We start from the raw sequence: 27,705 nt of genomic DNA, 5'->3' as shown, positions 1-27,705 counted from the left end.
TCTTTTGCATTAATCACTCACACATCCAAGCAGAAAAGAGTGTGCTGTGTGCAGTGCAGTAACAGAATCATATTAATAGGTGTTAGTTTAGTTTAAATCCAGTTATTTGCTATTAATATGTTGAAACAGTGCAAGTGGATGATGTAGCAGCCAGTGTTCATACCACAAATCATCAGTGGCTCAGGCTGAAGATGTAAAAAGGGGATAAATAAGATTTAATTCAGAGCACATGAAGGGCTAATTGTATTTATTAAACAAAAAACAGTTATGTTTGGCAGTGTTTCTGGTCAGTTTCATGAAGGTTTATACAAGGAGGTTCATACATGGGCTTGGGATTTAACAACAAAAGCTGGCCAGTCAAATGCACAGTTTTTCATACAAAAAAAGAACAATTAATGCAAAAGTAATGCACTACATTTTATAATAAGTAATTATATAACAAATATATAGGACATTATCTACAGTAAATCCTGCACCTCTAAAATTAAAAAAAAAAAAAAAATCCAACTTTGACCACTTCATTAGTCCCTAAAAGAACATAATTCTCCTTAAAAAATGTATTCATATTACAATGCATGCATTAATATTAAAGTGCATTTTCACTACTGTTACGATTCACAATAAAATACACTGTGTGCACAATTATTAGGCAAGTTGTATTTTTGAGGATTAATTTTAATATGGAACAAACACAGTGCTATCAGTCAATCCAAAATGTTAATAAACCTGAAACCTGAATGTTTCACAACGGAAATGTGAGTGTGAACATCATCAGGGGAATACATATGTGCGCACAATTATTAGGCAACTATTAGTGTGCAGATTTATTATGCAACTAAAGGAAAAATGAAAATTTTCCCATCTCACTTGTTTATTTTCATCTGTTATAGTGAGAATAATAAACAAACACCTCAAAATTTACAAATAAACATCTGACATTTCAAAAAAAATAAATCAATCAATCAATGACCAATATAGCCACCCTTCTTTCCAATAACAGTCATAAGCCTTTCCATTCATGGAATCTGTCAGTTTCTTGATCTGTTGACGATCAGCTTTTTGTGGAGCAGTGACTACAGCCTCCCAGACACTCTTCAGAGAGGTGTATTGTTTTTCTCCCCCTTAAATCTAGCGTTTAAGAAGTGCCCACAAGTTCTCGATAGGGTTTAGGTCAGATGAGGAAGGGGGGCCATGTCATTATTCCTTCATCTTTAAGGCCTTTACTGGCTGGCCGCAGTGAGAACTTGATGCAAGTGATGGAGCATTGGCCTGCATAAAATCATGGTCTTTTCCTGTATCACTGTTTGAAGAAAGTGTCTTGAAAAACTGGCAGTAGGTTTGGGAGTTGATTTTGAGTTCATCTTCAATGCAAAAGGTCCAACTAGCTCATCTTTAAAAATACCAGCTCATACCAGTACCCCACCTCCACGTTGGAGTGGAGCTCTGTGCCCATTACTGATCCACAGGTCCATCCATCTGGTCCATCAAGAGTCACTCTCATCTCATCGGTCCATAAAACCTTTGAAAAAATCTGTCCAGATATTTCTTGGCCCAGTTTTGACGTTTCAACTTATGTTTCTTGTTCAGTGGTGGTTGGGTTTCAGCCCTCCTTACCTTGGCCATGTCTTTGAGCACTGAACACCTTGTACTTCTGGGCACTCCAGGTAGGTTGCAGCTCTGGAATATGAAAGTACTGGAGGATAATGGGTTCCTGGTAGCTTCACGTTTGATTCTTCTCAAATCTTTGGCAGCTAATTTGCGTCTTTTGTTCTCAACACGTTTCTTGCGACCCTGTTGACTATTTGCAACAAAATGTTTGATGGTTCTGTGATCACACACCAATATCTTAGCAATTCCAAAAGTGCTGCATCCCTCTGAAAGACTTTTTACAATTTTTGACTTTTCAGAGTCAGTTAAATCTCTTTTTGGCCCGTTTTGCCGAGGAAAACTAGTTGCCTAATAATTCTGCACACCTTGATATAGGGTGTTGATCTCCTTAGGCCACACCCTCCCTCATTACACAAATACACATCACCTGACGTGCTTAAATCCAATAAGCATTCAAGTTAATACAGCTTGGAGTTGGAATATACGCATAAAAATGATGATATGGTCAAAATACTCACTTGCCTAATAATTGTGCACACAGTGTATGAAAGAATAATTTATAACAGATTACATTATTGGTGTTAAATTTAACAGATAAACTGTAATAATTTATTCAAATTGTACTTTATGAACAGAGAACCAAACATCACCAGAGTCCGTCATATTTTAAGTCATATTTTTATTTATAGAATACTAAAAATATTTTAAATATATACTCTATCATTTGTTTACTTTTAGAATGAATACTTTAACAAGAAAGGTATATTTTTCTAACGCTGTTCCACAAATGGCATAAAGTCAACACTTTTCAATTGACGTAAAAACCAAAATAATGCATTTTTAATAGTGTTGTTCAATTTTTTAATTTGTTTAAATCAATTACTTACACTTTGCCTTCATGAGGATCTTCTTCTCTTCCCTACAAATTAAATAAATAAAAAATGTTTACCAGTATTGTAAGCTTTTGAACAATAAAAAATGGTATCTTTGTTAGTTTCTAAATTTTCAAATGACACTTTAAAGTGAGATGTTTTAGGTTCACTGTCAGAGAGTCTGATTTCCAACCAATTGATGTTTTAACAGTCTTACAGTGTCCTTCTGGAGCTGGAAAAAGAGTTTTCTATGGTAGATAAAAATGCAAGCTATGTTATGAATCACAATGGTGAACAATTTAATACAAATTACTTATTAAAGGTAAAAGAGTTCTGTGGACAGATTTATATTTGTCAATAGTGATGTCACATTCCAGATGTTAAGAAGCAGGCATGTCAAAACTGCCTGGAAAAAAGAAAATTTAAAAGACTGGGGGTGTGGTTTTATGGTGATAAAACTAATGGATGTCAGAAAACTACTTCAAATAATACATAAATGAAACAGTATAATATCAGTTGAGATTTGCACTCATGCAAAGTCCACATCCACTGTAAGTGGAATCAGGATGTTGCTCGCAGCACATTTCTGTTGCAAGATCAACAACTTCCAAAGGATTCTACTAGGGTAAATATGAAAAACACTGGATTTACAGACCCATAGATGAGAGACTATAGTACAGTATATTTGTGGTTCAGATAATTTCACTTTTGAAAGGTAACTGATTTTCAACTGTATCTCCAATTCTTCAAAAAATCACTTAGAGATTGTCTATAAATTAAATCTTTTTAGTGTCTTTGATATTCAGCTCAAGCAGACATTATCAGTAAGGAAATGAGAAGTGAAGCTGACAGAAAAGAAGGGGCCAGAGATGCCTTGAAAGTCTGTATATTGTAATCTGTTCAGTTAGCCAATAAAAGGTGTCATTTTCTTTCACTTCTCATTGCATCAATTATGGCTAACAGGGTACAATACCCTACTACTACAGTAAAAAAGGCAAAGATAACTCAATTTATAAATAAAACATTGTTTAAACATTTTGTGCATTAACTCAAATAAAAAATATTTTTACAATTTTTTGTGTGTGGAGGCTTTTATTATGATTATGTTTAACCTTAATATAAAAGGAAATAAACAGAAAAATAAAACAGAAAAATCCCTGTCCCCAAGCAACTCTAAAAAGGGACACCACAATTTATCAATTCAAGTTACGTTCAATAAAACATCTATCAGTGTGAAAAGCATCCTGTTTAATTTGAATAAGAAATTTATCAGTGCAAACAGCAACCAGTTTAATCTGAACATAGCACAGAACAGGTAATATAAAAAGAGCATTACTTGTACAGGAAAAAACAAAGGATACAAGACATTGTTTAACTTAGTACAGAAATATAATCAATTTACATAACATTTAGTAGGTTTGGGGAAAGAATGAATTGCCAATTACAGTACTTTTAGTTAAAGACTTAAAAAGGACCTGACATATAAAAAAAAAACATTTAGAAATTGTTTCAGTTATAAACACTAACGTACCACTTCTTCCACAAGATCCTCAACAATTAGTCCTTGCTCATCAGTCCTGACATTTGTTACCCACATCCATCCATCCTCATCCTCATTATGTACAATAAACATGTCACCTTTAAGGAAACTGGAAAAGAGAAAATCATGCATTAATAATTTGTACTTGAGAGAGGAATAATAGTGAGGAACACTTGATAAATCATTTTCTCATTGCATTAAATATTTTGCCATGATTCACTGAATAAACAATATCTACAATACACTACTGGAGCTGATTAAATTTGAAGGAAAAATAGAAAAATTGAGGTGCTCTAAAACTTTTGACAGATAATTATCCTTCACAAAACAAAAAACATGGGCATCATTAGTTACTTTGGGTTAGATCTGTAGTGATATGGTGACTGCTGCAGTGATTATAAAGTCATTTTCAAAGTAGGAAAGGTAAAACTCATTCGCTATACCAGGGGTGGCGAACTCCAGGCCTGGAGTGCCGCAGTGGCTACAGGTTTTCATTCTAACTCTCTTCCTAATTAGTGACCAGTTTTCACTGCTAATTAACTTGTTCCCCATCACTTTAATAGCTCTGTTAAAAGAGTTCAGCCCTCTGCATTGATTCCTCTCTTCATTAAATGACAGCCAAGCAAAAACGAGATAACAGATCACCAGCTAAACTGGGGCTTCAAACTCCAACCAATTTCACTCCAATCACTTTCTTAATGAGAAGCCAATTCTTGCTGTTAATTAAACCCGTTATTTAATTCCATGGCTTGTTGCTGCTCTCATTCTGCCATAGCACACATTTCGAAAACTGTTGTTTTTCTGTTCTTTCTAAGAGCACCGTCAAAATGTTTTGGTAACCTGAGAGATCAACCTTACCAAGACCATCACCTCTCTTTAATTTCAGATATTGTGTAATGGGCACAGAGCAGCTGGTCATGTGGTGGCTTGTTTTTTGTCTCATTATTGTATGGCTGCTAATTAAAGAAAAAGAAACAACAATGGAGCCTGAGTCAAGTTAATTGAAAGAAGTAATCAGCAGCAATTAAGCCACTAATTAAGAAGATGGCAAGAATGAAAACCTGCAGCCACTGCGGCACTCAAGGCCTGCTCTATACCATTGCCCAGTTTATAAATACCAATGTGAATGAAACATAAGCTTTCTAGAAAAATCTACCCTAAACAGATAAAATAATAATGTTTGTTCACAAAGCCAAAAAGTCATATTCCAGTGTCTGCTTAGAAAGCCACGCTACTGTGTGTGGTCACGTCAGTCTGTTTTACTGCCCCTAGATTTTGATACTATAAATAAACTTACAATGAATATGACACAAAAAGAAAAATTAATACCATTTATTTGATAAACACTTAAAATGAAAGTTGTTTACATAATACAATAACATGAAAAACAGGTCAATAATTCAATGAAAATGAGCTTGAAATATAGAACTCTGTCATTTTGGAACATCCATGTTTAATTCCATTTATACACCCCATGAAAATGATGCTCCCATCTCACAAAAACTTAATACACAAGAAAATTAATTTAAAAAGCATTTGCTATACATAAGAGAAATTAAAAGATGCATAAGCTCAAAAAAACCCTATCTGTATACCCTTGTTAAAATTTCCAAATGCAATTTTTGTGGCAACTTTCTCCAGGTGAGAATAAGTCTTGTGGAGCAAACAGTTACATCTTCTACTCCAAGTTTTTCCCTATAGGCAAACTCCAGGTCGTCTAGGTTGGAATACCACAGGACGATTCATATGGTCTAGGATCGGGTCTTCATGACGTGGCTAAACGCAAGTGCCACTGGTCTGTAGTCATTAGGTGAAGAGGTGTCTGCCTTCGTTTGAACAGGAACAATACAGGATGTTTTCAACAACAGCAGGGATAGACTGAACAGGTGACAGAGGATACTACAAAGTTGGTCAGCACAGGTCTTGAGAACTCAAAGACTGACTCCATCTGGTCTTGCACCTCTTCCTTTATGTAGCATCTTCGGTTATCTCCTTACTTGGTCTTTGCTTATGGTCAGCCCATACTGATGTCACTATTGAAACTAAAACAGGCAGCATCAGATAGAAGCCTCTGCTGTGCATGTGACTCAGGAGCCATTTCAACAGAATGTTTTTCTGTTTTTAGACAGACAATTTAAACCACTTTCCAAATCTTTTCACACGGAGTTACTGAAAACTGAAACATATGCACAGTGTGCTCCATTTGAGATACCTTAAATATAATTGAACTCTCCCTGCAAATATCCTTGAAGAATAAGAATACTACAGTATATCACAATGTCCATATATACACACATTAAATATACAGCATAAATACACAGAAACACACCTATACACTACTATTCAAAAGTTTCAGAAAACTAGATTAAAATTTAAGCAGTTTAGGTTTAGTGAATAGCCTGAAATGATACACAGGTAAGCAGCTGACTACCAGAAGTTGTGAAAAAAAGTTTAGGTTATCAAAACCTGAAAAATAATGTATTTTTCAGAGTTATAGAAAAAAAGCATCTTCTCTGGGAACAAGTAACGGATTGACAGCTTTTCTGCAGCAGTGCAAGCTAATTTAGCCTTGAAGGTTCATGCAACAATTCCTACAGGTGCCAAAACTATTCCTGAATACTTAAACTCTGTCTGTATAAAGGCAGTGTTGGAAAAAAATCTGTTACTACGTTCTCTGAAGCATTATTTCGACAATACTGCTCTGCAAAGAGTAGTATATTGCTATCATAATGTCAAGAAAAAGCCAGATAGCAAAGGAAGACAGACTGACTATTATAAAATACAGGCCTTTAAAGAAATTGCAAATAAAGGAAAGGTGTCAACAAGTACAGTCTCCTCACCATCAAAAGTAACTTTAAAACTGGAAGAAACTGTGACAGGAACAGGTCTGGCAGACCCAAAGCCTCAAAAGAATCAGAAGACAATTTCAGAGAGCAAACACCTTGCATGATAGGCAGCTCACGGGACAACAGCTTCAAGGACATCTTAAAAGTGGTACAATAAGGACGATAAGTTTTTGAGCTGCATGTTTGACAGTTTTAGGCCAGTTTTATACTTCACGCAATGCATGCTCCAGCGGACTCTACTGAAACGTTGTACTGTTTATACTTGCACGCATACTTTACATATATGTGGAAGATTCCACCAGCTGGCAGTCCGAGATATCATCATGGTGAGAAAATGTTCAGCTTTCCTGTTTTGTGAAAACATTCATTAAGTTCCGAGGACAACCTGTCACAATATCTTTGAAAAGGATGGATGTTTAATGATTACATGCACCCTGATGCGCCAATTCCAGCATGCATCAGGCACAAGACATAAACAATCCCTGAATGGAGCATCAGCTCATCGCAAAATGAATACAGGCACACATGTACACTAGCATCATTTTAGCATCACCAAATCCCCAAACCTGCATGTCCTTGGAAGGAAACCGGAGCACACTACGGAAACCCACCCAGGAAAACATGCACACTCCAGGCAGGGAACACCAGGGACGTGATTCAAGGAGTCCTTTTGCAAGACAATGCCCGCCCACACACTGCTAAGAACACCAAGAGTTGTGTGGAGAAACTGAAGTTTCAGGTATTGCCACATCCTCCTTATTTGCCAGATTTGGCACCGTGTGATTTCCATCTTTATGGACCTCTAAAAAAAAAAAACACCTGGATGGTCGTCGAATCAAGACAGATGATGACATGAAGAAAACGTTGTACGAGTGGTTGCAAGGACAAGATTAAACCCTTTTATTCTGCTAGAATCCAGGCACTTCCAGGCAGGTGGCGCAAGCGCATTGATAAGGGTGGACACTACACTGAGAAATGACATTATCAGTTTTGTTAAGGTTTGTTTCATTTTCTGATAAATCCCATTTTCTAACTTTAGGTTGACTCCCCCTCATATTTTAATGCTGACATTCAATGCAGAGATTTCAGGAACTGTTAATATTTTGCAAAAAATTAATACATTTTACATATTTTCACCATAAAAGTTTGCCACTGTTCAGCACTGGACACTTATCAACCATGATTAGTTTGAATATTTAATTTCTCCATGAAACATGACCACTGCAAACTATATGAGGTAACATTTAAAAGTAGTATCAATTTTTGGTAAAGTATTCCTTTAAGGCACTCCTGTTTGCTTGCTACATGCATGAGGATGAGCAGGCGAGGTTACCTGTGCCTCTTAATTCCTGGAATAGGCTCAAGCTACCTTGCAAACTTACCCTGGATAAGACAGTTAGGAAAATGGATGGATGTTCTTTAACAAATCTTTAAACAAAAACATCTAATATTCAAGGTATAATTCATAAATAAAATATTCAATTTTTCTCAGTTGGAGAATGTAACCCAACAAAACCCATTACATTGGCTTTCAAAGGTTACTTTTGATGATTCGTCTTTAATCAACCTTAAAATGGCTTACTCTACTACCTTAGTACAAGACTCAATTTATTTGGAATTATTTCTCATTAGATATGTTCTGTTAATGCATTCTGATGCATTACTGGGAGAAGGGCAAGGTAATTTTAGGTAGCCTTTTGTTTTATTTAATACTTCTTTAAAGCAAAAAAGAACAGAACTTCTAGACAATTTGCAGAAAAAAAATTACCTGATTTCATCAGTATCAGGCACTTTGGTATATGGCAGAATAGCTCTGACTCTCCGACGATCTTCAACAGGCTGTAAAATATACACATTTACAAGTTTTGATTTCAAATAAAAATTACAATGTAACTCTATTAAAGAGTAATTAAAGAGATCTTAATTCTTCTGAGTTTTAAATAAATAGTATGATAACTAATTTATAAAGAAATGCTGAGATAAGAAAGAGAAGCAGGTTTATGGCAATACAGTTACCAAAATTAAGACCAAACTGCAGAATCAATCATTCTCACAACATTTTATTTTTGCCATTTAAAAAAAAACTGCACGATAAACTAAAACACACTTGAAAAGGGAAGGATATAATTTTACTAACAACACGAAGAAAACATTCTTAAAGCTCAGACTGCATTACTAATCAGGGGTAAAGAGGCATTTGTTTTACAGTAACTAGGGCAAATCTAGTTTTTTCAGTGTGCATATGTATGTGCTTGTGTGAGTTAAGTGCTACAATCATGTAATGTTGGAAGCTGTTCAATAAAGCATAATTTTGTGTTGAAGCAGTATTTGCATATACCTTGCATGACTGTTTGTTACATTCTTTCTAAACACATTTTTGAAAGTATATATCTTATAAAAAATTACAAAAAAAATTGTACATATTTAATTATGAATTGTGATTATGGCTTTTGTAATAAAGTCTTGAAAATTAACACTGACATCCATCCATCATCCAACCCGCTATATCCTAACTACAGGGTCATGGGGGTCATTGACATTTACAGTACAATTTCATAACAATACTTGGCTCTTGAATAACTACTTACCATATTATAAATGCTATACTTAATACTACTAAAAATGAAAATCAACTGTCATGAGGATGAAAGAGGATGAAAAAAGCATATTGTCTGTGAATATATAATGCATTAAGGCCACCCTGGACCTAAGTCCCAGAATGCACTTATGGTTCTAGTGTCCCATTTTTTCTTCTCCTTCTTACCACTAACTGGCTCAAAGTTTTGGAAATGTTACTGCGTTAATTTTGCCCAAATGCATTAGGGAATGTATTGTATTGCAATTTTGTCATCTCTTAAAAATCACTTTTCAAATAATGATTGTTGGAGAATACATACAACTTCAGACAGTTTCCAATTTAACACCTTTAAGTATGAAAAATATGTACTAATATCAAACACCTGAAAAAAAAAAAAAATTAACAGAATAGATTATCTTTTTACTGCTGTGAGGACAACAAAGGGCGAGAATAAAATATGCTACCATGTCAGAGAAAAGAAAGACTAATAATTATGTGAATTTCCCCTTAGGATTAATAAAGTATCTATCTATCTATCTATCTATCTAATATTTGACATGAAGTGTGAACAAAGCTATACATCTTAACTCATTCCTGTTTAAACACCTTTTTAAAATATTGTATAGCAAATGCACACAAACATAAGCCAAATTAACATTTTTGTGATTTACATTTTTACTGCTGTGAGATATGGCCGGCCGTTCATCCCGGCCAATACCCCCACACCGCTATATGGACCCTTTCCGGCAGCATGGAGGTGCCCCGAATTCCAGCAGGGCATCACGGATATTAGAGTTTTCCTTCACAGCCCTGCTCGGTACCATGGGGGCCACAAGGGAACGCTGCAGAGAGGCTCAGAGACTTTTATGTGCCCTATAACCCGGAAGTACGTCCTGGTCACAGGGACAGAGGAAATGACGTACTTCCTCGATGAAAAGCAGAGCTTTTAGTCCGACTCGGAAGTGCTGGGGAGTCACATGGACTGAGGGTTCAGAAGCACTTCCGGGAAATCCCAGACGGACGAGCTGAGTGGGGAAGAAGGGTGGCAACGCGTCTGGGAGAGTAGAGGATTGATTATTGTATTGGTGATTTGTATGAGTATTGTGGAGAGAAGGGTGCTTTGTGCACATTATTATTATTATTATTATAATAAATGCATTATTTGGACTTTTATCTGGTGTCTGATCAGAGGGTTCAAGGGGATGACAGCACCCCCTATCTGTCACACTGTATATGTTGATGTTACAAGATATGTAGTTGTTGAGTCAGTAGTGATTGCCTCTGTTCAGCATGCCTTATGGATATACTAGCTCTAGATCAATTTTTATTTTCTGTTAGTCATTTTTGGAAATGTAATTTTCTTCTTTTTTTTGAAATGTTTATTAATTTTATTGCAATCATTCCTTACAAATCAATCAATTTTTACAAAAAGAAGGGTTGAGAACAAGTCGACCCCCACCCCCTGAAAGAGAGAGCATGGCTAACGGAGTAAAACTTAAGGCTTGTAAGCATATCTAAATTGATTAGTTTAATAAGCCAGTAGAGATGAATGGAGAAGAAAATGAAATACAGAAATAATTGTTTCCTCTGCGGGAAATGTCATTTTCTTCTATGCGGCAAAGAATATATATGTTCACAAAAATGTTATTCATTTTTTCCATGTAACTAAGTTTTGTATTTGTTGACATATGTTTAATTCTCATGCAAATTTAAAACTCTACTGTCCACAGTTAACATTTATATTAAAACATTAGAACAGTTTTGACAAGAATCGGCCATTTATCCCAACAAAGCTTGTCATGCCTATTTGACTATTTTTCTAAAATAAGAGTCTATTTTTTTTGATAGTCCCTAAAGTACTACTCTCTACCCTTTTACCTAATTTATTCAATGTGTCCATGATTCTCTGTTTAACGAAAAACTTTAACATTTGTGTGAGATCTACCCAAATTTCCATCTGTGCATCCGTAATCATGTTGAAGAACTTAAAGTAATAACTGGGATCCACTTCACTAATTCCTTATATAGTTTTAAAATCTTCAAGTCACTTCTCTTAAACTGAGAAGGTACAACTTTCCCAATCTTTCTGCACAGCATAAACCTTCCATCCCTGGAATCAGTCTAGCTGCCCTTCTCTGAACTCTCTCTAGTGTTTTTTGTAATGTGGAGACCAAAACTGCACAGTACACCAGATGAGGCCCCACTACTGCATTATATTTTAAACATAGTGTCCCTTAATTTGTACTGTACACATCATGCTATATAACCTAATATTCTATTAACCTTCCTAATGGCTTATACACACTGGATGTAGATAAAGACAAATCCACTAAGACTCCTAGGCCCTTAAAGTTGTATTTTAATGTTTAAAACCTTCTGCTGTACATTTAAATATAACATGTTTACTTCCTACATGAAATATTTTATATGTACAGTGCCAAGAAAAAGTATGTGAACCGTTTGGAATTGCCTGGTTTTCTATAATAATTGGTCACAAAAGTTGACCTGATCTTCATCTAAGTCACACGTATAGACAAACACAATATGCTTAAGCTAATAAAAGACACAAAAAAATAAATCTTTCATGTCTTTATCGTATCTATCAAGCATTTACAGTGCCCTGTTAAAAAAGTAACTGAACCTTTAGATTTTGTAACTAGTTGAAACTCCATTGTCAGCAATAATTTTTAACAAGTGCTTCAAGTACCTGCGGGTCACACCTACACAACATTTAGGAGGAATTTTGGACCATTCTTCATTAACAAACTGCTTTAGCTCAGCCATATGCATAAGATGTTGTGTGTTTGGCTCTCCTGAGGTCATTCTACAGCATGTTTATTAAAATAAGGTCTTGGGTCTGACTGGGCCACTGCAAAAGACAGATTTTCCTTTACTGAAGAAATTTTGTAGTAGATTTATTTCAAAGCTTACAAGTTGTTGTCCTACTGTATCACCCTACTTATAGCTGCAGCTGCCTTGATGAAGTTGGGCATTCATTTTCCCCTTGATATTGGCAAGCTGTCCAGGCCCAGAGTCAGCAAAGATGTTTTCATGTAGGTATGAGGTATCGTTTTCATGCCATATGTACTGTATTTCTGCACATTATTCCTGAACAATTCAACGTAAGCTTCATTGGTCGACAAAATGTTTTCCCAATGACACTGGAGTAACAAGATGGTTTTCAGCCAACATTGGATGTGCAGTGATGTATTTTAGGAGAGTAGTAGCTTCTGTGTGGTGTGCTTCCATGGACAGGGATGTTAACCTGCTCCAATAATTCTTTACACCTTTAGCTCTTACTCTGGGGTTGTTTTTGTACTTCGCTGAGCAGTTTGCATTGTGCATTTCAACTCTTTTTGGCTGGGTGCCCACTTCTTAGGAGAGCAGCTACAGCACTAAATTGTCTCCATTTAGACACGGTATGTCTAACCGTGAGCTGACAAATATCTAAACTCTTTGAAATTACTTTGTAACACATTCCAGCTCTATTTAAATCAATATTTGTTGATTGTAGATCTTCAAAGATATTTTTTTTTTTACAAGGTATGCTCCACATCAGCAGATGCTTCTTGTGAATAGCAAATATCTCTACACCACACCTCCAATCTCATTTCATTGAATGGACTTCCAGGTTTGGCTAACTCATGACTCCAATTATCTTTAGAAAGTAAATTCAAACAACAGCAGTCATCATGTTTTATTTATTAATTTTTCCGAAGTTGCTTTGCCTTTACTTTATAGCAAACTAGCAAAATACCCGCGCTTTGCAGCGGAGAAGTAGTGTGTTAAAGAATTAATGAAAAAGAAAAGGAAACATTTTAAAAATAACGTAACATGATTGTCAATGTAATTGTTTTGTCACTGTTATGAGTGTTGCTGTCACACACACACACACATACATATTACATATACACACACACATATATATGGTTGAAACAGTTTTTACAGTCAAATAATGCAAAGAGTATGCGACACGTGTTTCGCCCTAATTCTAGGCTCATCAGGCGTACAGACTCACTGCACTCCCTCTTGGGAATCGAACCTCAGGCGTCAGAGACCAAGCCTCTTACGTTGCGCCACGGCGTGTGCTTCGTTTATTTGAAAGTATGTAGATCGGGGTAATTACATTCAAGGCATTCATAGTCTGAATCACAATCCGATTGTACGGGTGGTTACCTACCAGGTAACGCTTGTGGTTGGTCAGCAAGTCGGCTAACGTCTGCCACAGTGCCCTCTTTCAGTTAAGAGAAGCAGATCATAGAATGGTTGAAATAGTTTTTACTGTCAAATAATGCAAAGAGTAAGCGACATGTGTTTCGCCCTAATTCTGGGCTCATCAGGCGTACACACTCACTGCAATCCCTCTCGGGAATCGAACCTCGGGCATCAGCGTCACAGGCAATGCCTCTTACGTTGCGCCACGGTGTGTGGTTCGTTTATTTGACAGTATGTAGATCGGGGTAATTACATTCAAGGCATTCATAGTCTGAATCACAATCCGATTGTATGGGTGGTTACCTACCAGGTAACGCATGTGGTTGGTCAGCAAGTTGGCCACGCTGCCCTCTTTCAGTTGCGAGAAGCAGATCATAGAATAGTTGAAATAGTTTTTACTGTCAAATAATGCAAACATTACGCGACATGTGTTTTGCTCTAATTCTGGGCTCATCAGGCGTACACACTCACTGCACTCCTTCTCGGGAATCGAACCTCAGGCGTCAGCAGCGAAGCCTCTTACATTGCGGCACGGCTTGTGGTTTTGTTTATTTGACAGTATGTAGATCGGGGTAATTACATTCAAGGCATCCGTAGTCTGATTCACAATCTGACTGTATGGGTGGTTACCTACCAGGTAACGCTTGTGGTTGGTCAGCAAGTCAGCTAACGCCACGGCGTGTGGTTCGTTTATTTCACAGTATGTAGATCGGAGTATATATATCAAAATACCTGCGCTTCGCAGCGGAGAAGTAGTGTGTTAAAGAAGTTATGAAAAAGAAAAGGGAACATTTTAAAAATAACGTAACATGATTGTCGATGTAATTGTTTTGTGACTGTTTTGAGTGTTGCTGTCATCAAGGATTTGATTATCATTATTTCTTTCAATCAGGTTTGTATTTGAAGGATGTGTTGTGCTCAAGTTACATTCCGTGTTTGTCAACCGTTGTAAAGATAACAGGTTTCATTCATCGATTCCTTTCTTACTACATCAATAAACAGCTCGTCTTCCTCTTTATTTGAGACATCACACACTGCATGCACAGGTTTTTTTTTTTTACACTGTCTTCCTTTAGCTGGACATTGACTTTTTCCACCGTATGTTTTGTTTCCGCAGTAGCTGCACTTATGAATATGCTTGTATGCGACACTCGCTTCATATTCTTTTGCTGCCTTCTCAATTGTGTACTGCGTTTTTTGTTCAGCGCTCTTTAGAGCTCTTGCTTTTTGTCTGCGTACTGCGCTCACAGTCAGTTCACATGAGCCGCTCGGAGAACATGCAACGAAGGTTCTCAGCTGTGCTTGCGCTATCTCGTGCGATGCTCACGGCTTTATTTAATGTTAGCTAAGACCCCGGGACTTAAAAGTTTCTCTCGCAGTTTCGCCAAGTTTGTGCCAAACACCACCCTGACCATCTCATCTTCATTTCCATAAGCACAGTCCTTCACCCGTGAATATTTAGCGGCAGAGGTGATGGAGAGCACAAACCTCACCCTTCGAGAGTTCTGGAAGGACCACTATAACATTGTGAAATGCCTCAGAATTATCGATTTGGTCTGGCAGGGTGTTACAAAGAGGACATTGACCTCTGCATGGAAGAAGCTGTGGCCTGAGGTTGTGTCTGAAACAGAATTTGAAAGACTTGAATCCGAAGCGGCAGTGGTGGAGGAGATTGTATCCCTCGGCAACACCATGGGCATGGACATGGATGAAGGTGACATCAATGAGTTCATCGAGGAGCACTCTGAGGAACTGACAACATAGGAGCTAAAGGAGCTACAGACGCAGCAGCACACAGAGGTTTTGCAGGAAATAAGTGTTACAGAGGAAGTTATCTCTACAAGTGAGATAAAGGAAATGTTGGGAATGTGGGAGAAACTTTCAGACTTTATTCAAAAGAAACACCCAGAAAAAGTTTAAACTGGGCGCGCAACTGCGCTATTTAATGCCACTTGCATGACGCACTTTAGAAACATTCTAAAAGGGAGGATGAAACAGACCTCATTGGACCGCATTTTTTTGAAAACCCGTGCAGATGAAAGTGAGGAAGGTGAGACGAAAAGGGCAAAAATCAGTGAATAACATTCAGTTCAGCCTTTCTCCACCACCATCTTCAAATCGTTTTATCTCTAAGGTAAATGCTGTACATTATACTGTACTGTACTTAATTAAACCAATTTATTGCAGTACATTCTATTGTATTGTGTTTTTATACAATATTCATTATTTATAAGTACATCTTTCTTATTTAAAAACATGTAACAAAAAAATTTCAGTGTTTTTTTGGGGGTCTGGAACGGATTAATGGCATTTCAATTCATTCAATGGGGGAAAACTGACTTGAGATAAGAGCATTCTGACTTACAAGCTCAGTCACAGAACGAATTAAACTCGTATCTCAAGGTATCACTGTATAGGGAAAGAACTGTAATTGTCCGAAAATTCAATGATGAGATTTTGATGAATCTCAACCTTTTAGATCTCCCCGAGTCTGTAAATACCATTTTTGGAATTATGTCTGTCTACCTGTGTGTGTGTGTGTGTATAAACACGATAACTTGAATACACTTTCACTCATTTCAACTAAATTTTGCATAGAAATATTAGGTACAGAACGCAGATTTCTATCAACTTTTGGGCTATTTCAATTAGCCAGAAGTGATATTTTCCCTTTTATTCATGCAGCTGCAGAGTCTGATTTATTCAACTTTACTTTTATAGTAATTGTTCAATATATTATTAATTTGATTTGATTTGTTGCCGACAGTTCTTTAATGTACATAATATAAAAATATAATCATTGTCTTGCAGTTTACTCCTCAAATATCTATCCCCCATATCTGAGTATACGAGAAAGTCTAGGGGAGACCACTCTCGATTTTACTTTAGTATGGTAGTGGAAGTGGCAACAGCAAGAGCAAAAACCAAAATGAAAAAAATTCTAGTGATTCTTCAACACTTTTCATTTAAATATAACAGATGTCAAAATCCCATGCAGACACTCTATAACAGGAAAGAGTTTGCACAGTGTCATGCACACTGGCACAACAATTCATTATATTAATATACTTTTTTTGTTGGGATGCTGTATAAAATGCAAATAAAAACAGAATGCAATGATTTGCAAATCTCATAAACTCATATTTTATTCACAACAGAACACAATGTATAAAATGTTGAAAGTGAGACATTTTACTATTTCATAAAAAATATTACCTACATTTGAATATGGAGTAACGCATCTCAGAAAAGTTTGGATGGGGCAACAAAAAGCTGGCAAAGTGGTACTAAAAAGAAACAGTTGAAGGAAAAGTTTGCAACTAAACAGGTTAATTGGCAATAGGTCAGTAACATAATTAGGTATGAAAAGAGCATCTTAGAGACACAGAGTCTCTCAAAAGTAAACACAGGCAGATGTTCACCAATATGCAAAAAGCTGTCTACAAATTGTGGAACAATTTCAGAATAATGTTCCTCAATGTAAAATTGCAATCTACAGTACATAATTTTATCAAAAGATTCTGAGAATTTGGAGAAATCTCTTTGCGCAACAGACAATGCCAAAAATCAATATTGGATGCCCATGATCTTCAGGCCCTCTGGCGGTACTGCATTAAAAACAGGTATGATTCTTATGTCATGTGCTGAAAGGAGGACTAAACAAGCTGTCATTTACACATTTTACTTTTGGTGATATCATCATTCAACATAGTTAACTAGGAGATTTCTGAACTGCTTTAGGTTCCTAAAAATGATTTTCAATGAATCAATTTAAAAAAAAATGAATTGACATGAAAAGATCAGTATCTACACAAGGGCTGTCAAATGTAATAAAACAATGTATGAATATTCCAATACATTTGAACTTGGGTTAAAAACTATGATGATAACTTTAACATTTGTACTTGCTTTTAATATATACTTTATTATTATGGTAATGGCAGCATCAGCCACAACAAGAACAAACAATCTGAAAGTACTTGTGAAACTGTTACTTAAATACACATCACAATACATTCATAGTGCCAGCTCAGTACTAACAAATGGTAAACACGTAACATTATCATAAGCATTTCATGCAAAAATATTAATAGTAGTGGAGCATAATACATTTTTAATTACAAGTCATCGTTCTTTGCACTGTGAGTCAAATCAGCAGCCACATAAGACAGAAACTAATTGTGGGATATGGCATATTGGCTGTTTAAAGTTGGGATTTTAAAGTGTTACAATAATAGGAAAATCAGAATCAATGTAGATAATTTGCTTTAACGAAAAAGGTTTTGGCATTAAACAGTCAGGAATCTCAGGTTTAAGAGTGAATTGGACAGATGCGATATAACAATTTTTGGGGTGCCAGAAAACTACTTAGACAAACTGCTCCAAGTATACTTGTTGTTCGAAGTGAGGAGTAGTGGGACAGAAAAAAAGAAAAAAAAAAAATGTTGTGAAGGGGTATGGCTTTAAGTTTTACTAATAAAGATAACAGGCCAACCATTCAGGATTACAAATCAACAGATCTATAAAATACTGCAGCTTTGCACAGCACATCTGTAATAAATCACAGTCAAAATTAGTGCAATTAGTGTAAAATGAACAATTGTTCTTTTATTTATAAATGTCAACTTTTGACTTCAAGTACGACCTTTTTAAAAGTTAGAATTATATTCTAATAGCAACGTTCGATCTAACAGCCCTAATCTTTCATAACAAACAAATTAAGTAATACCTTCGGAATCTTTAGTAAATTAAAAAAAAACACTAGCTTTCAAAGATATTAAAAACAACAGTTTAACAAGTTTATCTTACCTCTGGAGGTGCAACAGGGGATAGCAGCTTTTCCCCTTTAAGTAAGCAAGAAACATAACTATAATAACCAATTAGATCTGAAAGTGAAGAAAAGCGCCGACCTCCAATATAGAAATCTCCACACATTGCTATAATCCTAAAAAAAGAATAATGAAGAAGAAAATATCAGTTATTTATCTGTAAAATGATTTATACTACCAGACTAAACATATATTTTATACTGTTGGACAAGTTTGCATTTTGGTATTACCTAAAGCATACCTTTAATAGTTAAGCCACTATACTCAGATGAAGTATTAAAGAAAAAGTATTCTGTTATCCAGTGCTCTTTTTTTTTTTTAACATAACTTTTTAAAATAAACTTGTTGCAAACCACAAATAATAAAAATAAGACATAAACAGAGGGCTAATCAAAATTATCACTGGTAGTTTATGGAACAATAATCTACTGCTGTTATGAGTAATAGTATTTCCCAACTTGCTGTTGGATACAAATCTATAAAAGTATACAAGAATACTGACCATATACTGTCAATTGCAAACATTTTGAAATTGGTCTAATATAATACATATCTCTAGTAATGTAATGATGTACAGCCTTAAGCTGATTTAAATACCTAAAGTAGAAACCTTTTCCATGTTATACTAATATATGACATAAGTGTATAATGCATGAAGACTTTAGTCCAAATATCAAATAAACATGTGTGCTTTTATTCAAGAATATAACCAGTGAAAAAAAAAAACATTTGATTTACATGCTGATGTCAATGAGTTAAATACCCAAGGTCAAATGTCAATCAACAGGGAGTTTATACGCATTCTTGAATGGTGCAGAGGTAAGACATGCTACCTTAAAACCCAAAGGTCCTGGGTTAGATACCAGGCGTTCCGCGTTTTGAATAGCGAGCTGCTATTATTATTATTATTATTACTAGAATATAATAAACACATACATTTGATTTAAGTCTGTAACACCCAGCATAAATTTTTCCTACTTGTAAAAGTTAGCACTTGTTTTTTTATTACCCAGTTTTATTCTCTCAGAGACATTGACGAGCTACAACAAACTTGCCTCTCCTTCTCTGAGTTGATGGTGTTTATCTCCATTCTTTTCACAAGAGCAGTGCTGTGGCTGAGTCTGCTTTGTTGTACTGGAAATCAAAGATATGATGTTCCGTGTCTGCTATCAGACTGGACAAATGCAAGACTGTAACAACAGACAGCTTCTTCACAGTGCTTTTGCTGGGTAATAGACTGCTGCACTTTGCTTAGCACCATAAAGTAAAATGGGACTTCCACCTGCAACTAAAGTCACTTCAGTATGCAAGCAGTTCACCACGCTGCTGTTTAGATCTGGCAGTGCCAAGTTGATGGATTATTAACTTCATTACTTCATACATTTTCTTGTTTGCTTCACTACTGCATGTTCTGTTAGAGAGTCGAACAATGAAAGCTGGCTGGAATCTCAGAAGAAGTTATAGCACCATACATGTCTATATTCAGTGTGGAAAGGTGAATGACTTTTCAACGGGTGCTAATTACACCATACAAGTATGAAAGTGTTTGTATTTAATTGTCTTATTTTAATAAATTTCAATGTTAGTAAATTATGCTTTTCTAAAATGCGTATCAGCGTTTCAGACTTATTACTTTACCCTAGTTGGAAAAGACCACTGCAAAAATATACATGGAAGGTATGATACATAGGCACTTGTGAACTGTTTTGATTTTAATAAAAAAAAAAAATTGTTTTGCCATTTTTAAAACAGTTTCTAGTAAGCTCGGTGCAATGTAGGATATCACACATACTGCATTTACAAGTAGTGTTCATCTTCTGCCATAATAGATAGATAGATAGATAGATAGATAGATAGATAGATAGATAGATAGATAGATAGATAGATAGATAGAGATAGATAGATAGATAGATAGATAGATAGATAGATAGATAGATAGATAGATAGATAGATAGATAGATAGATAGATAGATAGATAGATAGATAGATAGATAGATAGATAGATAGATAGATAGATAGATTTTCCCAAGGGGAAATTCACAAATGAAGGTCCTTCCCTAACACAAGGTCTCTTTGCCTACATAAGCACTCAGTGTGTTCACTGGTTGTTTTGTTTTTAGTGGGTGTTTTCGCGTACAAAAATGCCCCAATTACCGTTGCCTGCCAGGGCTGTATGTGTCAGGAGAGAGTAGCCTGGCACCTATACATGCAATGTCATTTTTACCAGTGCCAAATCAACCACACCTACCAAAGCCCAAAATGCTACATAAATTTGTTGAATGGTATTTCAAAATGCACTAGCAAACAAGACTCATGCTTTCCCCATGTGCACCAAGTTTGGAAAGCGTAGCCAGCATAATGATCAAGTGTGTGTTATGCTCTACAGCTGTGCTCATCCTTGAAAGCGAAGATCAATTTACATTTTATTAGCATGTGAATACAGTACCTCCCGCATTGCAAGTGCACTCCTGATGAAACACTACTGTTTCTGGGAAAAAAGAGTAGCAGTAAAATGTGTCCAATTCACTAAATTTTAAAAATGATGTTTTCTTAACAGTGGGCACATGTGAAAGTGTACACTCTAAAATTTCTGGTGATGTTTTTGTCGAGTTTTTATTTTAAAATCTAGCATTGAATTCTTAATGGAAATAGCAGCCAAAATGCCCCTAAACTTGCCTGGCACTGCCTCCAGAGAGTTAAACAGTTGAGCAAACACTCCAGCTTGATCAGCTGGTCACATGTGCAGACTCATATTAATGCAAAAAAAAATGAGGAGTGCTTTCTCCAAAGAAAGGCTGCAGTGTTAAGTCTGTTGTTGGAATTGGTTTGGGTATGAAAATTTAAATGCTGAACAAACTAGTATAAAAAGCAAATTTTGCAAAAAAGAAGATAGCAGCTAAAAGTGGTGGCATATCAAATTTAATTCAGCACTTAAAGCAAACACCCTGCAAATGGGACCAACACAAGAAAGCACAAGGTAACGCTTCAGCATGTACCACACAAGTTGTGCTTCCCTACTATACATCTAGGTAAATAGCATGATTATGAAGAGATCATGCCTTGTCTGAGGCTGGGTGAAGAATACACCAGAGATGTCCATTGTGCCTTTTGGCCCTAGGCTAAGATGGGAGAAAAGAACAAGAAGTCGGCCTGTAACAAGAGCTAGTTCTTCACTGTTGTTAAATCCAGAAACTCGAAACCCTGCTCTTTGATTGATCTAATGTTAGTAAATGTAGACACACACAACTCCAATCTGCCCACTCTTCAATGTAATGTTAGTAAATTACGTCAATCTGTAAAGGCCACAAAGCTACAAACTAAAAATGGTTCACAAGTCAAAAAGTTTAAGAACCTCTGTCGTACAGGCTAGTCACCTTGAAGAGCTGTAGCATAAGGGAGAATCTGGCTAGTGCACTCTGCAAGGTGAACTGTTTGTCTGGGAAAACATGAAAACTGACCTGTGGTGGTCAGAAGGTGCTTCTAAGCTATAGGTAAGAGCAATGCATATTATAAAAAGAAAATGTTATAAGGAAAATTGCAAAGCTGATGGAAAGTTGTCTGTAAGTGACATGAAAGGAATATGGAGCCTGCAGAGAAGGCAGCTTCAAATGTAAAAACTGCAAAAAAAAAAAAAAAGTACAGATCAGTCTGCACAAAATAGGTTTCTTATTTTGCACCTTTCCTCTCTCTCTTTTTATATTTTATTTATATGCAGTATATGTGTGTGTCTGTATATTTCTAAGATGTATACAGTTATATTTCAGTTTGTAAAATGTGGGCAACCTTCTCGTTTTGTTCATCTATACCTCAAAAATAGTATCTGTTAAAATATTCAAATAAATCATAAATTGTCCATTAATTTAAAATAAAAGTTTTGTTTTTTTTTATTATATCACCCAGCCCTATTCTAAGCTATCATAATTTCCTATCTTGATACCTTAAAACTTCAAATCATTATGTTGTGCAATTCCTTAGTATAGGAATCTCGAGTACAAAAGATAAACAGTGGGTGGTCACAGAAAAGGCAAATGTATTTGGATTTGAAAACACTAGATTTCTTTCTTTGCACTTCAACTTTATCAATATTGATGCAATGATTTTTACAGACAGCAATAGAGTATTACAAGATGTTTTTCAAAACACAGAAAAATGCAATTAATAGCAAAAAAACACAACAAAGTACAATATAAGATAATTCTACTACACCATAAATAAAAATCTTCAGACAATGAGAAAAGTTTTTTTCGATTACTTAATATTAAATCAATAAATGAATTTTCTGAACTCAGTCATATGTCAACAAATGCACTATATGCATGCTGTTCTTTATTACTAATACAACAGCAACAGATTTAATGGTCATTACACTGGCATTCCCTTCCACAATTTCCGTCAGTATTTTTGACACACTGTTAACCTACCCCTATGCATCTAAATTGTTTTACCTGAAATGGTTCACCACATTTGTTTTGCTCAAAAAGGACAGTACGAAGGACCCTGGTCTCCGATCACTTTCTCTAATGAGGTAACTGCCCGGGTTTCGAGCCTGCCGCAAACGTTCCTCAGCAATTGTTCGATCAAGTTTTCCATGATACCATCTAAAAGAGAACAATAACAAAATACATTACAGGAAACATATTAACATAATATATAAATTCCAGATACAATTAATTCCGCCTAACAGATCTTGTCATTTACAAAGAAAATAAATTGTACATGTATTTAAATATTACCAGATAACATGGTAATCTGGTTAACTTCGATCGTAGTACAGGTATATAGTAATGCAGTTAATTTATGGCGGTCTTTGAAAACCTGATTATTATTGTTTGGTACTACCAAAAACACAAAGAATCTTTGATAACAAGTTTTGCTTAAAAACTAAAACATCAAATGGCATTATATGTACACTTGAGACTTTTCCACCAAACATGATCCCTCTCTTCATATTTCTTTGAATACTCAGTCTGTGATATCCCATTCTGCTCAATGGTAAGATGTAGGCACATACTGCGAGCACAATATGGATAATTCCTGAAAGTTTTAAAAACTGAGCCCTGTTAAATTTGGAGACTATCTGTGTTTTGTCATTTTTTTTTTCATCAAATACATCAGGTGTAATAAGTTTTGTATAATCTACAAAGCATTTCAGTGATAAAGTTTCAATGATGTATCATAAATGGAAATAACTCCTTGAATTTTAGTATATGGAAGAGCAATTTTTGGACTCTCTGAGGAACCTTTATATAAAAAAAAAAAAAAAAGTTTTTACTCTGTGAAAGGTTCCCGGCACTTAGCACCCTGTTAGACTGCATCTGAAATTTAGGCATGACAATTCTAAAATGAAAAGTTCTGAAAAACGTCTTAAATTTATAGGAATTTGGTAAATTAACAAGACTTGTGAGGAATAGTAAAACAGAAGACAGCATTCTGTATGTATTGACTTGGGCAGCACAGATAATGGAATGCATAAGAAAGTAGAAAATAAATACTACAAATCTGGAGAAGGTAAAACAACAATACAGGAGTACAGAATGATTTATTTATTGTGATAGCAAAGAGCCAAATGGCTTTATTATAGTAATGAGTTTAAAACAAGTTTTAAGCAGTGAATTACTAGATAGTGTTTAGCGAATAACATTCTACCAGCATACCACTCAGCTCTATGACAAAGGATTTCCTGCTTCTGTACGGGCTTTCTGGAGAATGCCTCTGCCTCATGTTAATTCTCCACAGGGAAATCAACTCAGGCTGAAAAGCCTGCAAATTTTTAACCATTCTGGAGGCTTATTAGTCATTTGATTAAATTATATGCAATACCACTACAAAAGTTGTTCATATGGCATTATCTGCTACAGCATCACATTTTAGGTTGAAAGGTGATCAATAGTACACCAATCTTTTTACTTAAGTAGCATCGCTGCATTGAAAAATCAACTGTAAACTGAACTGATCTACTTTTAGAATTGTTTACTAATTTGCTGAAAGAGAAACAGTATAGATTAATGTTTCTTTACCATTATTCTTTTCATAAAATGTAACAGCAACAGTAAATAAATAGCAGTAGACAGTAATTTAGTTTTTATTTTTATATCAGAACAGCCAAGCCATATGAAAAGCTAAAATGCTAAACACAGCAGCAAACTTTACGCACTAAGAAACTGCAGACAAAATACAGTGGACAACTTCTTAACACATATCACAGTACCAGAGACTCCAAATTACCTGCAGTAATGAAATGAACATACAGGACAAAATTCCTTAAGGTATATATTGAGGCATACAATGAGTTCAACTGCCAACTACATGCCGAAATGACATTGCCACACACAAAGACAACTAGAATAAAACACAATGTCATATGTTAAATCGATAAAAATCCAAAGCTTCACTAAATAATACTGTCAGAGTTTCTGTTACAAATTTTATCTAGATAATTGCAAAGATATATGTTTGTTTAATTAGCTGGTTAAAAAAAACACGGTATGTTTAATAAATTGGTCAACTTACATTGTTCCCAATTTTAAAACCTGTCAGTTTTTCATGAATCTTTTATTCTAGAACTACTGTAAAACAACCTTTGTTTTACTGGTTTAAAGGTTTCTTATGTGAGTAATCAACCTTTGATATTTCTTATACTTGTGTAAAAATCCAGCATTTGAAATATATTTGGGATATCATCACCTGTACTCAATACATGTAAAATTTTAAGACAGCATTGCATTCTTCTATGTATAGGGGAGGCAAAAAGTTTTGGCGGTGACACAAATGTGTTTTGCTAAAGTTGCTGCTTCAGCATTTTCAGATTATTTTTCAAGTTTCTATGGTATACTGATTAACAATTAAACAATTAAAAACATTTCATAAGTTTCAAAGGCCTTTATTGGAAAATACATCAAATTTATGTAAAAAATATTTTATAATTATATATCAGTAATATACTGTGTTAAAAACAGAGTGACAAATTTTTAAACTATGCTTCATGTATATTGTAACAAATAAAAAGGTAAAACTGATTTTTCAACTAATTCACCATTTAACAATTTCATATTAAGTCTTTAAGAATACAGTATTAAAAGACAGACCAACTAAAATGAAGATCACTAGCTTAAACTGTAGTATTATGCAAAATTTTATTTTTGGGTGGAGTATTCCTTTACGAAGTTTTTGATATTTTACCAAGTCAAGTTGGGGAGCATGCACTGGTACAGTGCGTTGTCGCACCCACTACATGGCGAAACAACTCAGGATCCCAGTTTGCAACCCCCTAGGCAGACGCACGGTCCAGTCCCCCCCTCCGGAAATGACCCTCTATCTGCCACAGCCAGCTGTTATGTGGGCGACCCCTTGGCCTGGTCCAGCCACTCGGGTCCCCAACAACGAGGATCTTACGAGCTATCACCCTCGTGAAAACGCGCCACATGGCCGTAGTGCTATAACTGACGTTCCCTCACAATGCAGGTAATGTGCCTCATTCGGGACTCCATGAGCAACCGCTCATTCGACACAAAGTCAAAGCAATGTTACCCAAGGATTTTCCGCTCGAGAGACTGAGTGTGGAGTCTGAGTGTCTGGGCTTGCGAATGTCCTGGATAAAAACCAAGATCCAGACCTTTAATGACCTCTTGGGAAAAGCCATCAGCAGTGTGTCTGTTTGCGGAGAGAGTATTGACCTTGTTGAGAGGTTTACTTACCTTGGCAGTGACATTCATGTCTCTAGTGACTCTTCCTATGAAGTCAGTAGACGAACTGGGAGAGCATGGGGGGGTCATGAGGTCGCTGGAAAGGGGTGTGTGGTGTTCCCGATATCTATGCAAAAGGACAAAGGTCCAAGTCTTTAGAGTCATGTTGCTTCCTGTCTTGCTATATAGTTGCGAGACCTGGATGCTATCCAGTGACCTGAGACGAATAATGGACTCCTTTAGGACTGTGTCTCTATATTATACCAGTGAAAGAATAGCCAAGAAAAGTTAAAATGTATTGAAAACAGAAAATATGAAATATATATGTATGATTGCATCTCAAATATAACAACACCAGACGATCATTCTCAATTTTACTCATGTTTAAGAATATTTAGAATTTACTCAGATTTGTGGAATAATCAAGACAAAATATGAATGATATTAGGAAATAAAGGATGAAAATGTATGTTCAAGTAAGTTTTACGAAAGCTATGAATTCATGTTGTTGTATGTGGAGAACACTATTGAGAGGGAAAAAAAAACAATGAATTTGAGGACAATCAACCTGAAAATGTGAAATGTATGTTAACATCATGTTAGCATATTCAATGAAAAGTGAGCTTTGGTATTTAAGGCAATTAATTTTTATTTGAAGAGGCTCTGAATTCATATTTGAGTGGGAGGGATCTTAGCCTTTTTTGGGGACCAAAACTGGGAAGAGATGTTAAAAGAGAAAGCACAAGATTTACACACTATTCTAATACCAGTATTGTAAATGTGCTATTTTGATGAATGCATCAACTGTTTGCAGTGTTCATTAGTTTGAGTTGTAGAAGTATGTTACAAAAGTAAACTCTGAAGAGGTCTTTTTTCTCACTAAACTAGGTAAACTGGAACTTTAAATGTACTGTATTAATCATTAACTCAAAATAAAAAGTCCTCTCACATCTTAATTCATTTAAGTCAGATACAGAATTTCTGCTTGAGAACCAATAGATTCGAGGGATTCATTTCAACTGAAGAGAGACTGAATTGGTCAAGTGTTTCATTCAACCTATAAAGTCAAGGAAATTTACAGAGCACATTTAAAACAACAGAGGTCGACCAAAGTGCTCTAACAGTAATCCCCAAAAAGTAGGAAATTTCATATACAAGTCAATCTCCTTTGTAGTCTCCAAGATAATAATAGTGGTTAGGAGACTAAACAAAACTAAAATAATTCTGGTGAACATACAGTATACGCACCAAACTGGAATGACAGGAAATTTCTTTGAAAATTAAACACTCAAAGCATATCTTAACGTTCTTTGAACGTTAAACACTCAAAGCATATCTTAAGGGACAAAATGTTTTATATGTCACTCATAAAAGTTAATTGAAAATTAGGAGGACATCAGAAATAATTAAATAACTGCTAAAGAATATGTTAACTCACCTAACATCCATCCATCCATCCATTTTCTAACCCGCTGAATCCGAATACAGGGTCACGGGGGTCTGCTGGAGCCAATCCCAGCCAACACAGGGCACAA

The 27,705-nt window shown here is 35.6% G+C and overlaps 1 protein-coding gene across 1 annotated transcript in view; it reads right to left on the bottom strand.

Moving 5' to 3' along the window:
- The window catches only part of LOC120532863 (ras GTPase-activating protein 1-like), a 183,507-nt gene that overhangs the window by 82,821 nt on the left and 72,981 nt on the right, over positions 1 to 27,705 (bottom strand). The window contains exons 2-6 of the mRNA XM_039759308.1: positions 22,934 to 23,086; positions 18,469 to 18,604; positions 8,635 to 8,705; positions 4,012 to 4,129; positions 2,496 to 2,527 (exon numbers count right to left, since the gene is read on the bottom strand). Of these exons, the coding sequence (XP_039615242.1) occupies positions 2,496 to 2,527; positions 4,012 to 4,129; positions 8,635 to 8,705; positions 18,469 to 18,604; positions 22,934 to 23,086 (510 nt within the window). The remainder of the gene's footprint in view (positions 1 to 2,495; positions 2,528 to 4,011; positions 4,130 to 8,634; positions 8,706 to 18,468; positions 18,605 to 22,933; positions 23,087 to 27,705) is intronic.

Source organism: Polypterus senegalus, chromosome 7 (genome assembly GCF_016835505.1).
Source record: "Polypterus senegalus isolate Bchr_013 chromosome 7, ASM1683550v1, whole genome shotgun sequence".
In the NCBI taxonomy this organism is placed as follows: Eukaryota; Metazoa; Chordata; class Cladistia; order Polypteriformes; family Polypteridae; genus Polypterus; species Polypterus senegalus.
Note: the sequence above shows the minus strand (reverse complement) of the source record. Positions and strands in the feature narration are given on the sequence as shown.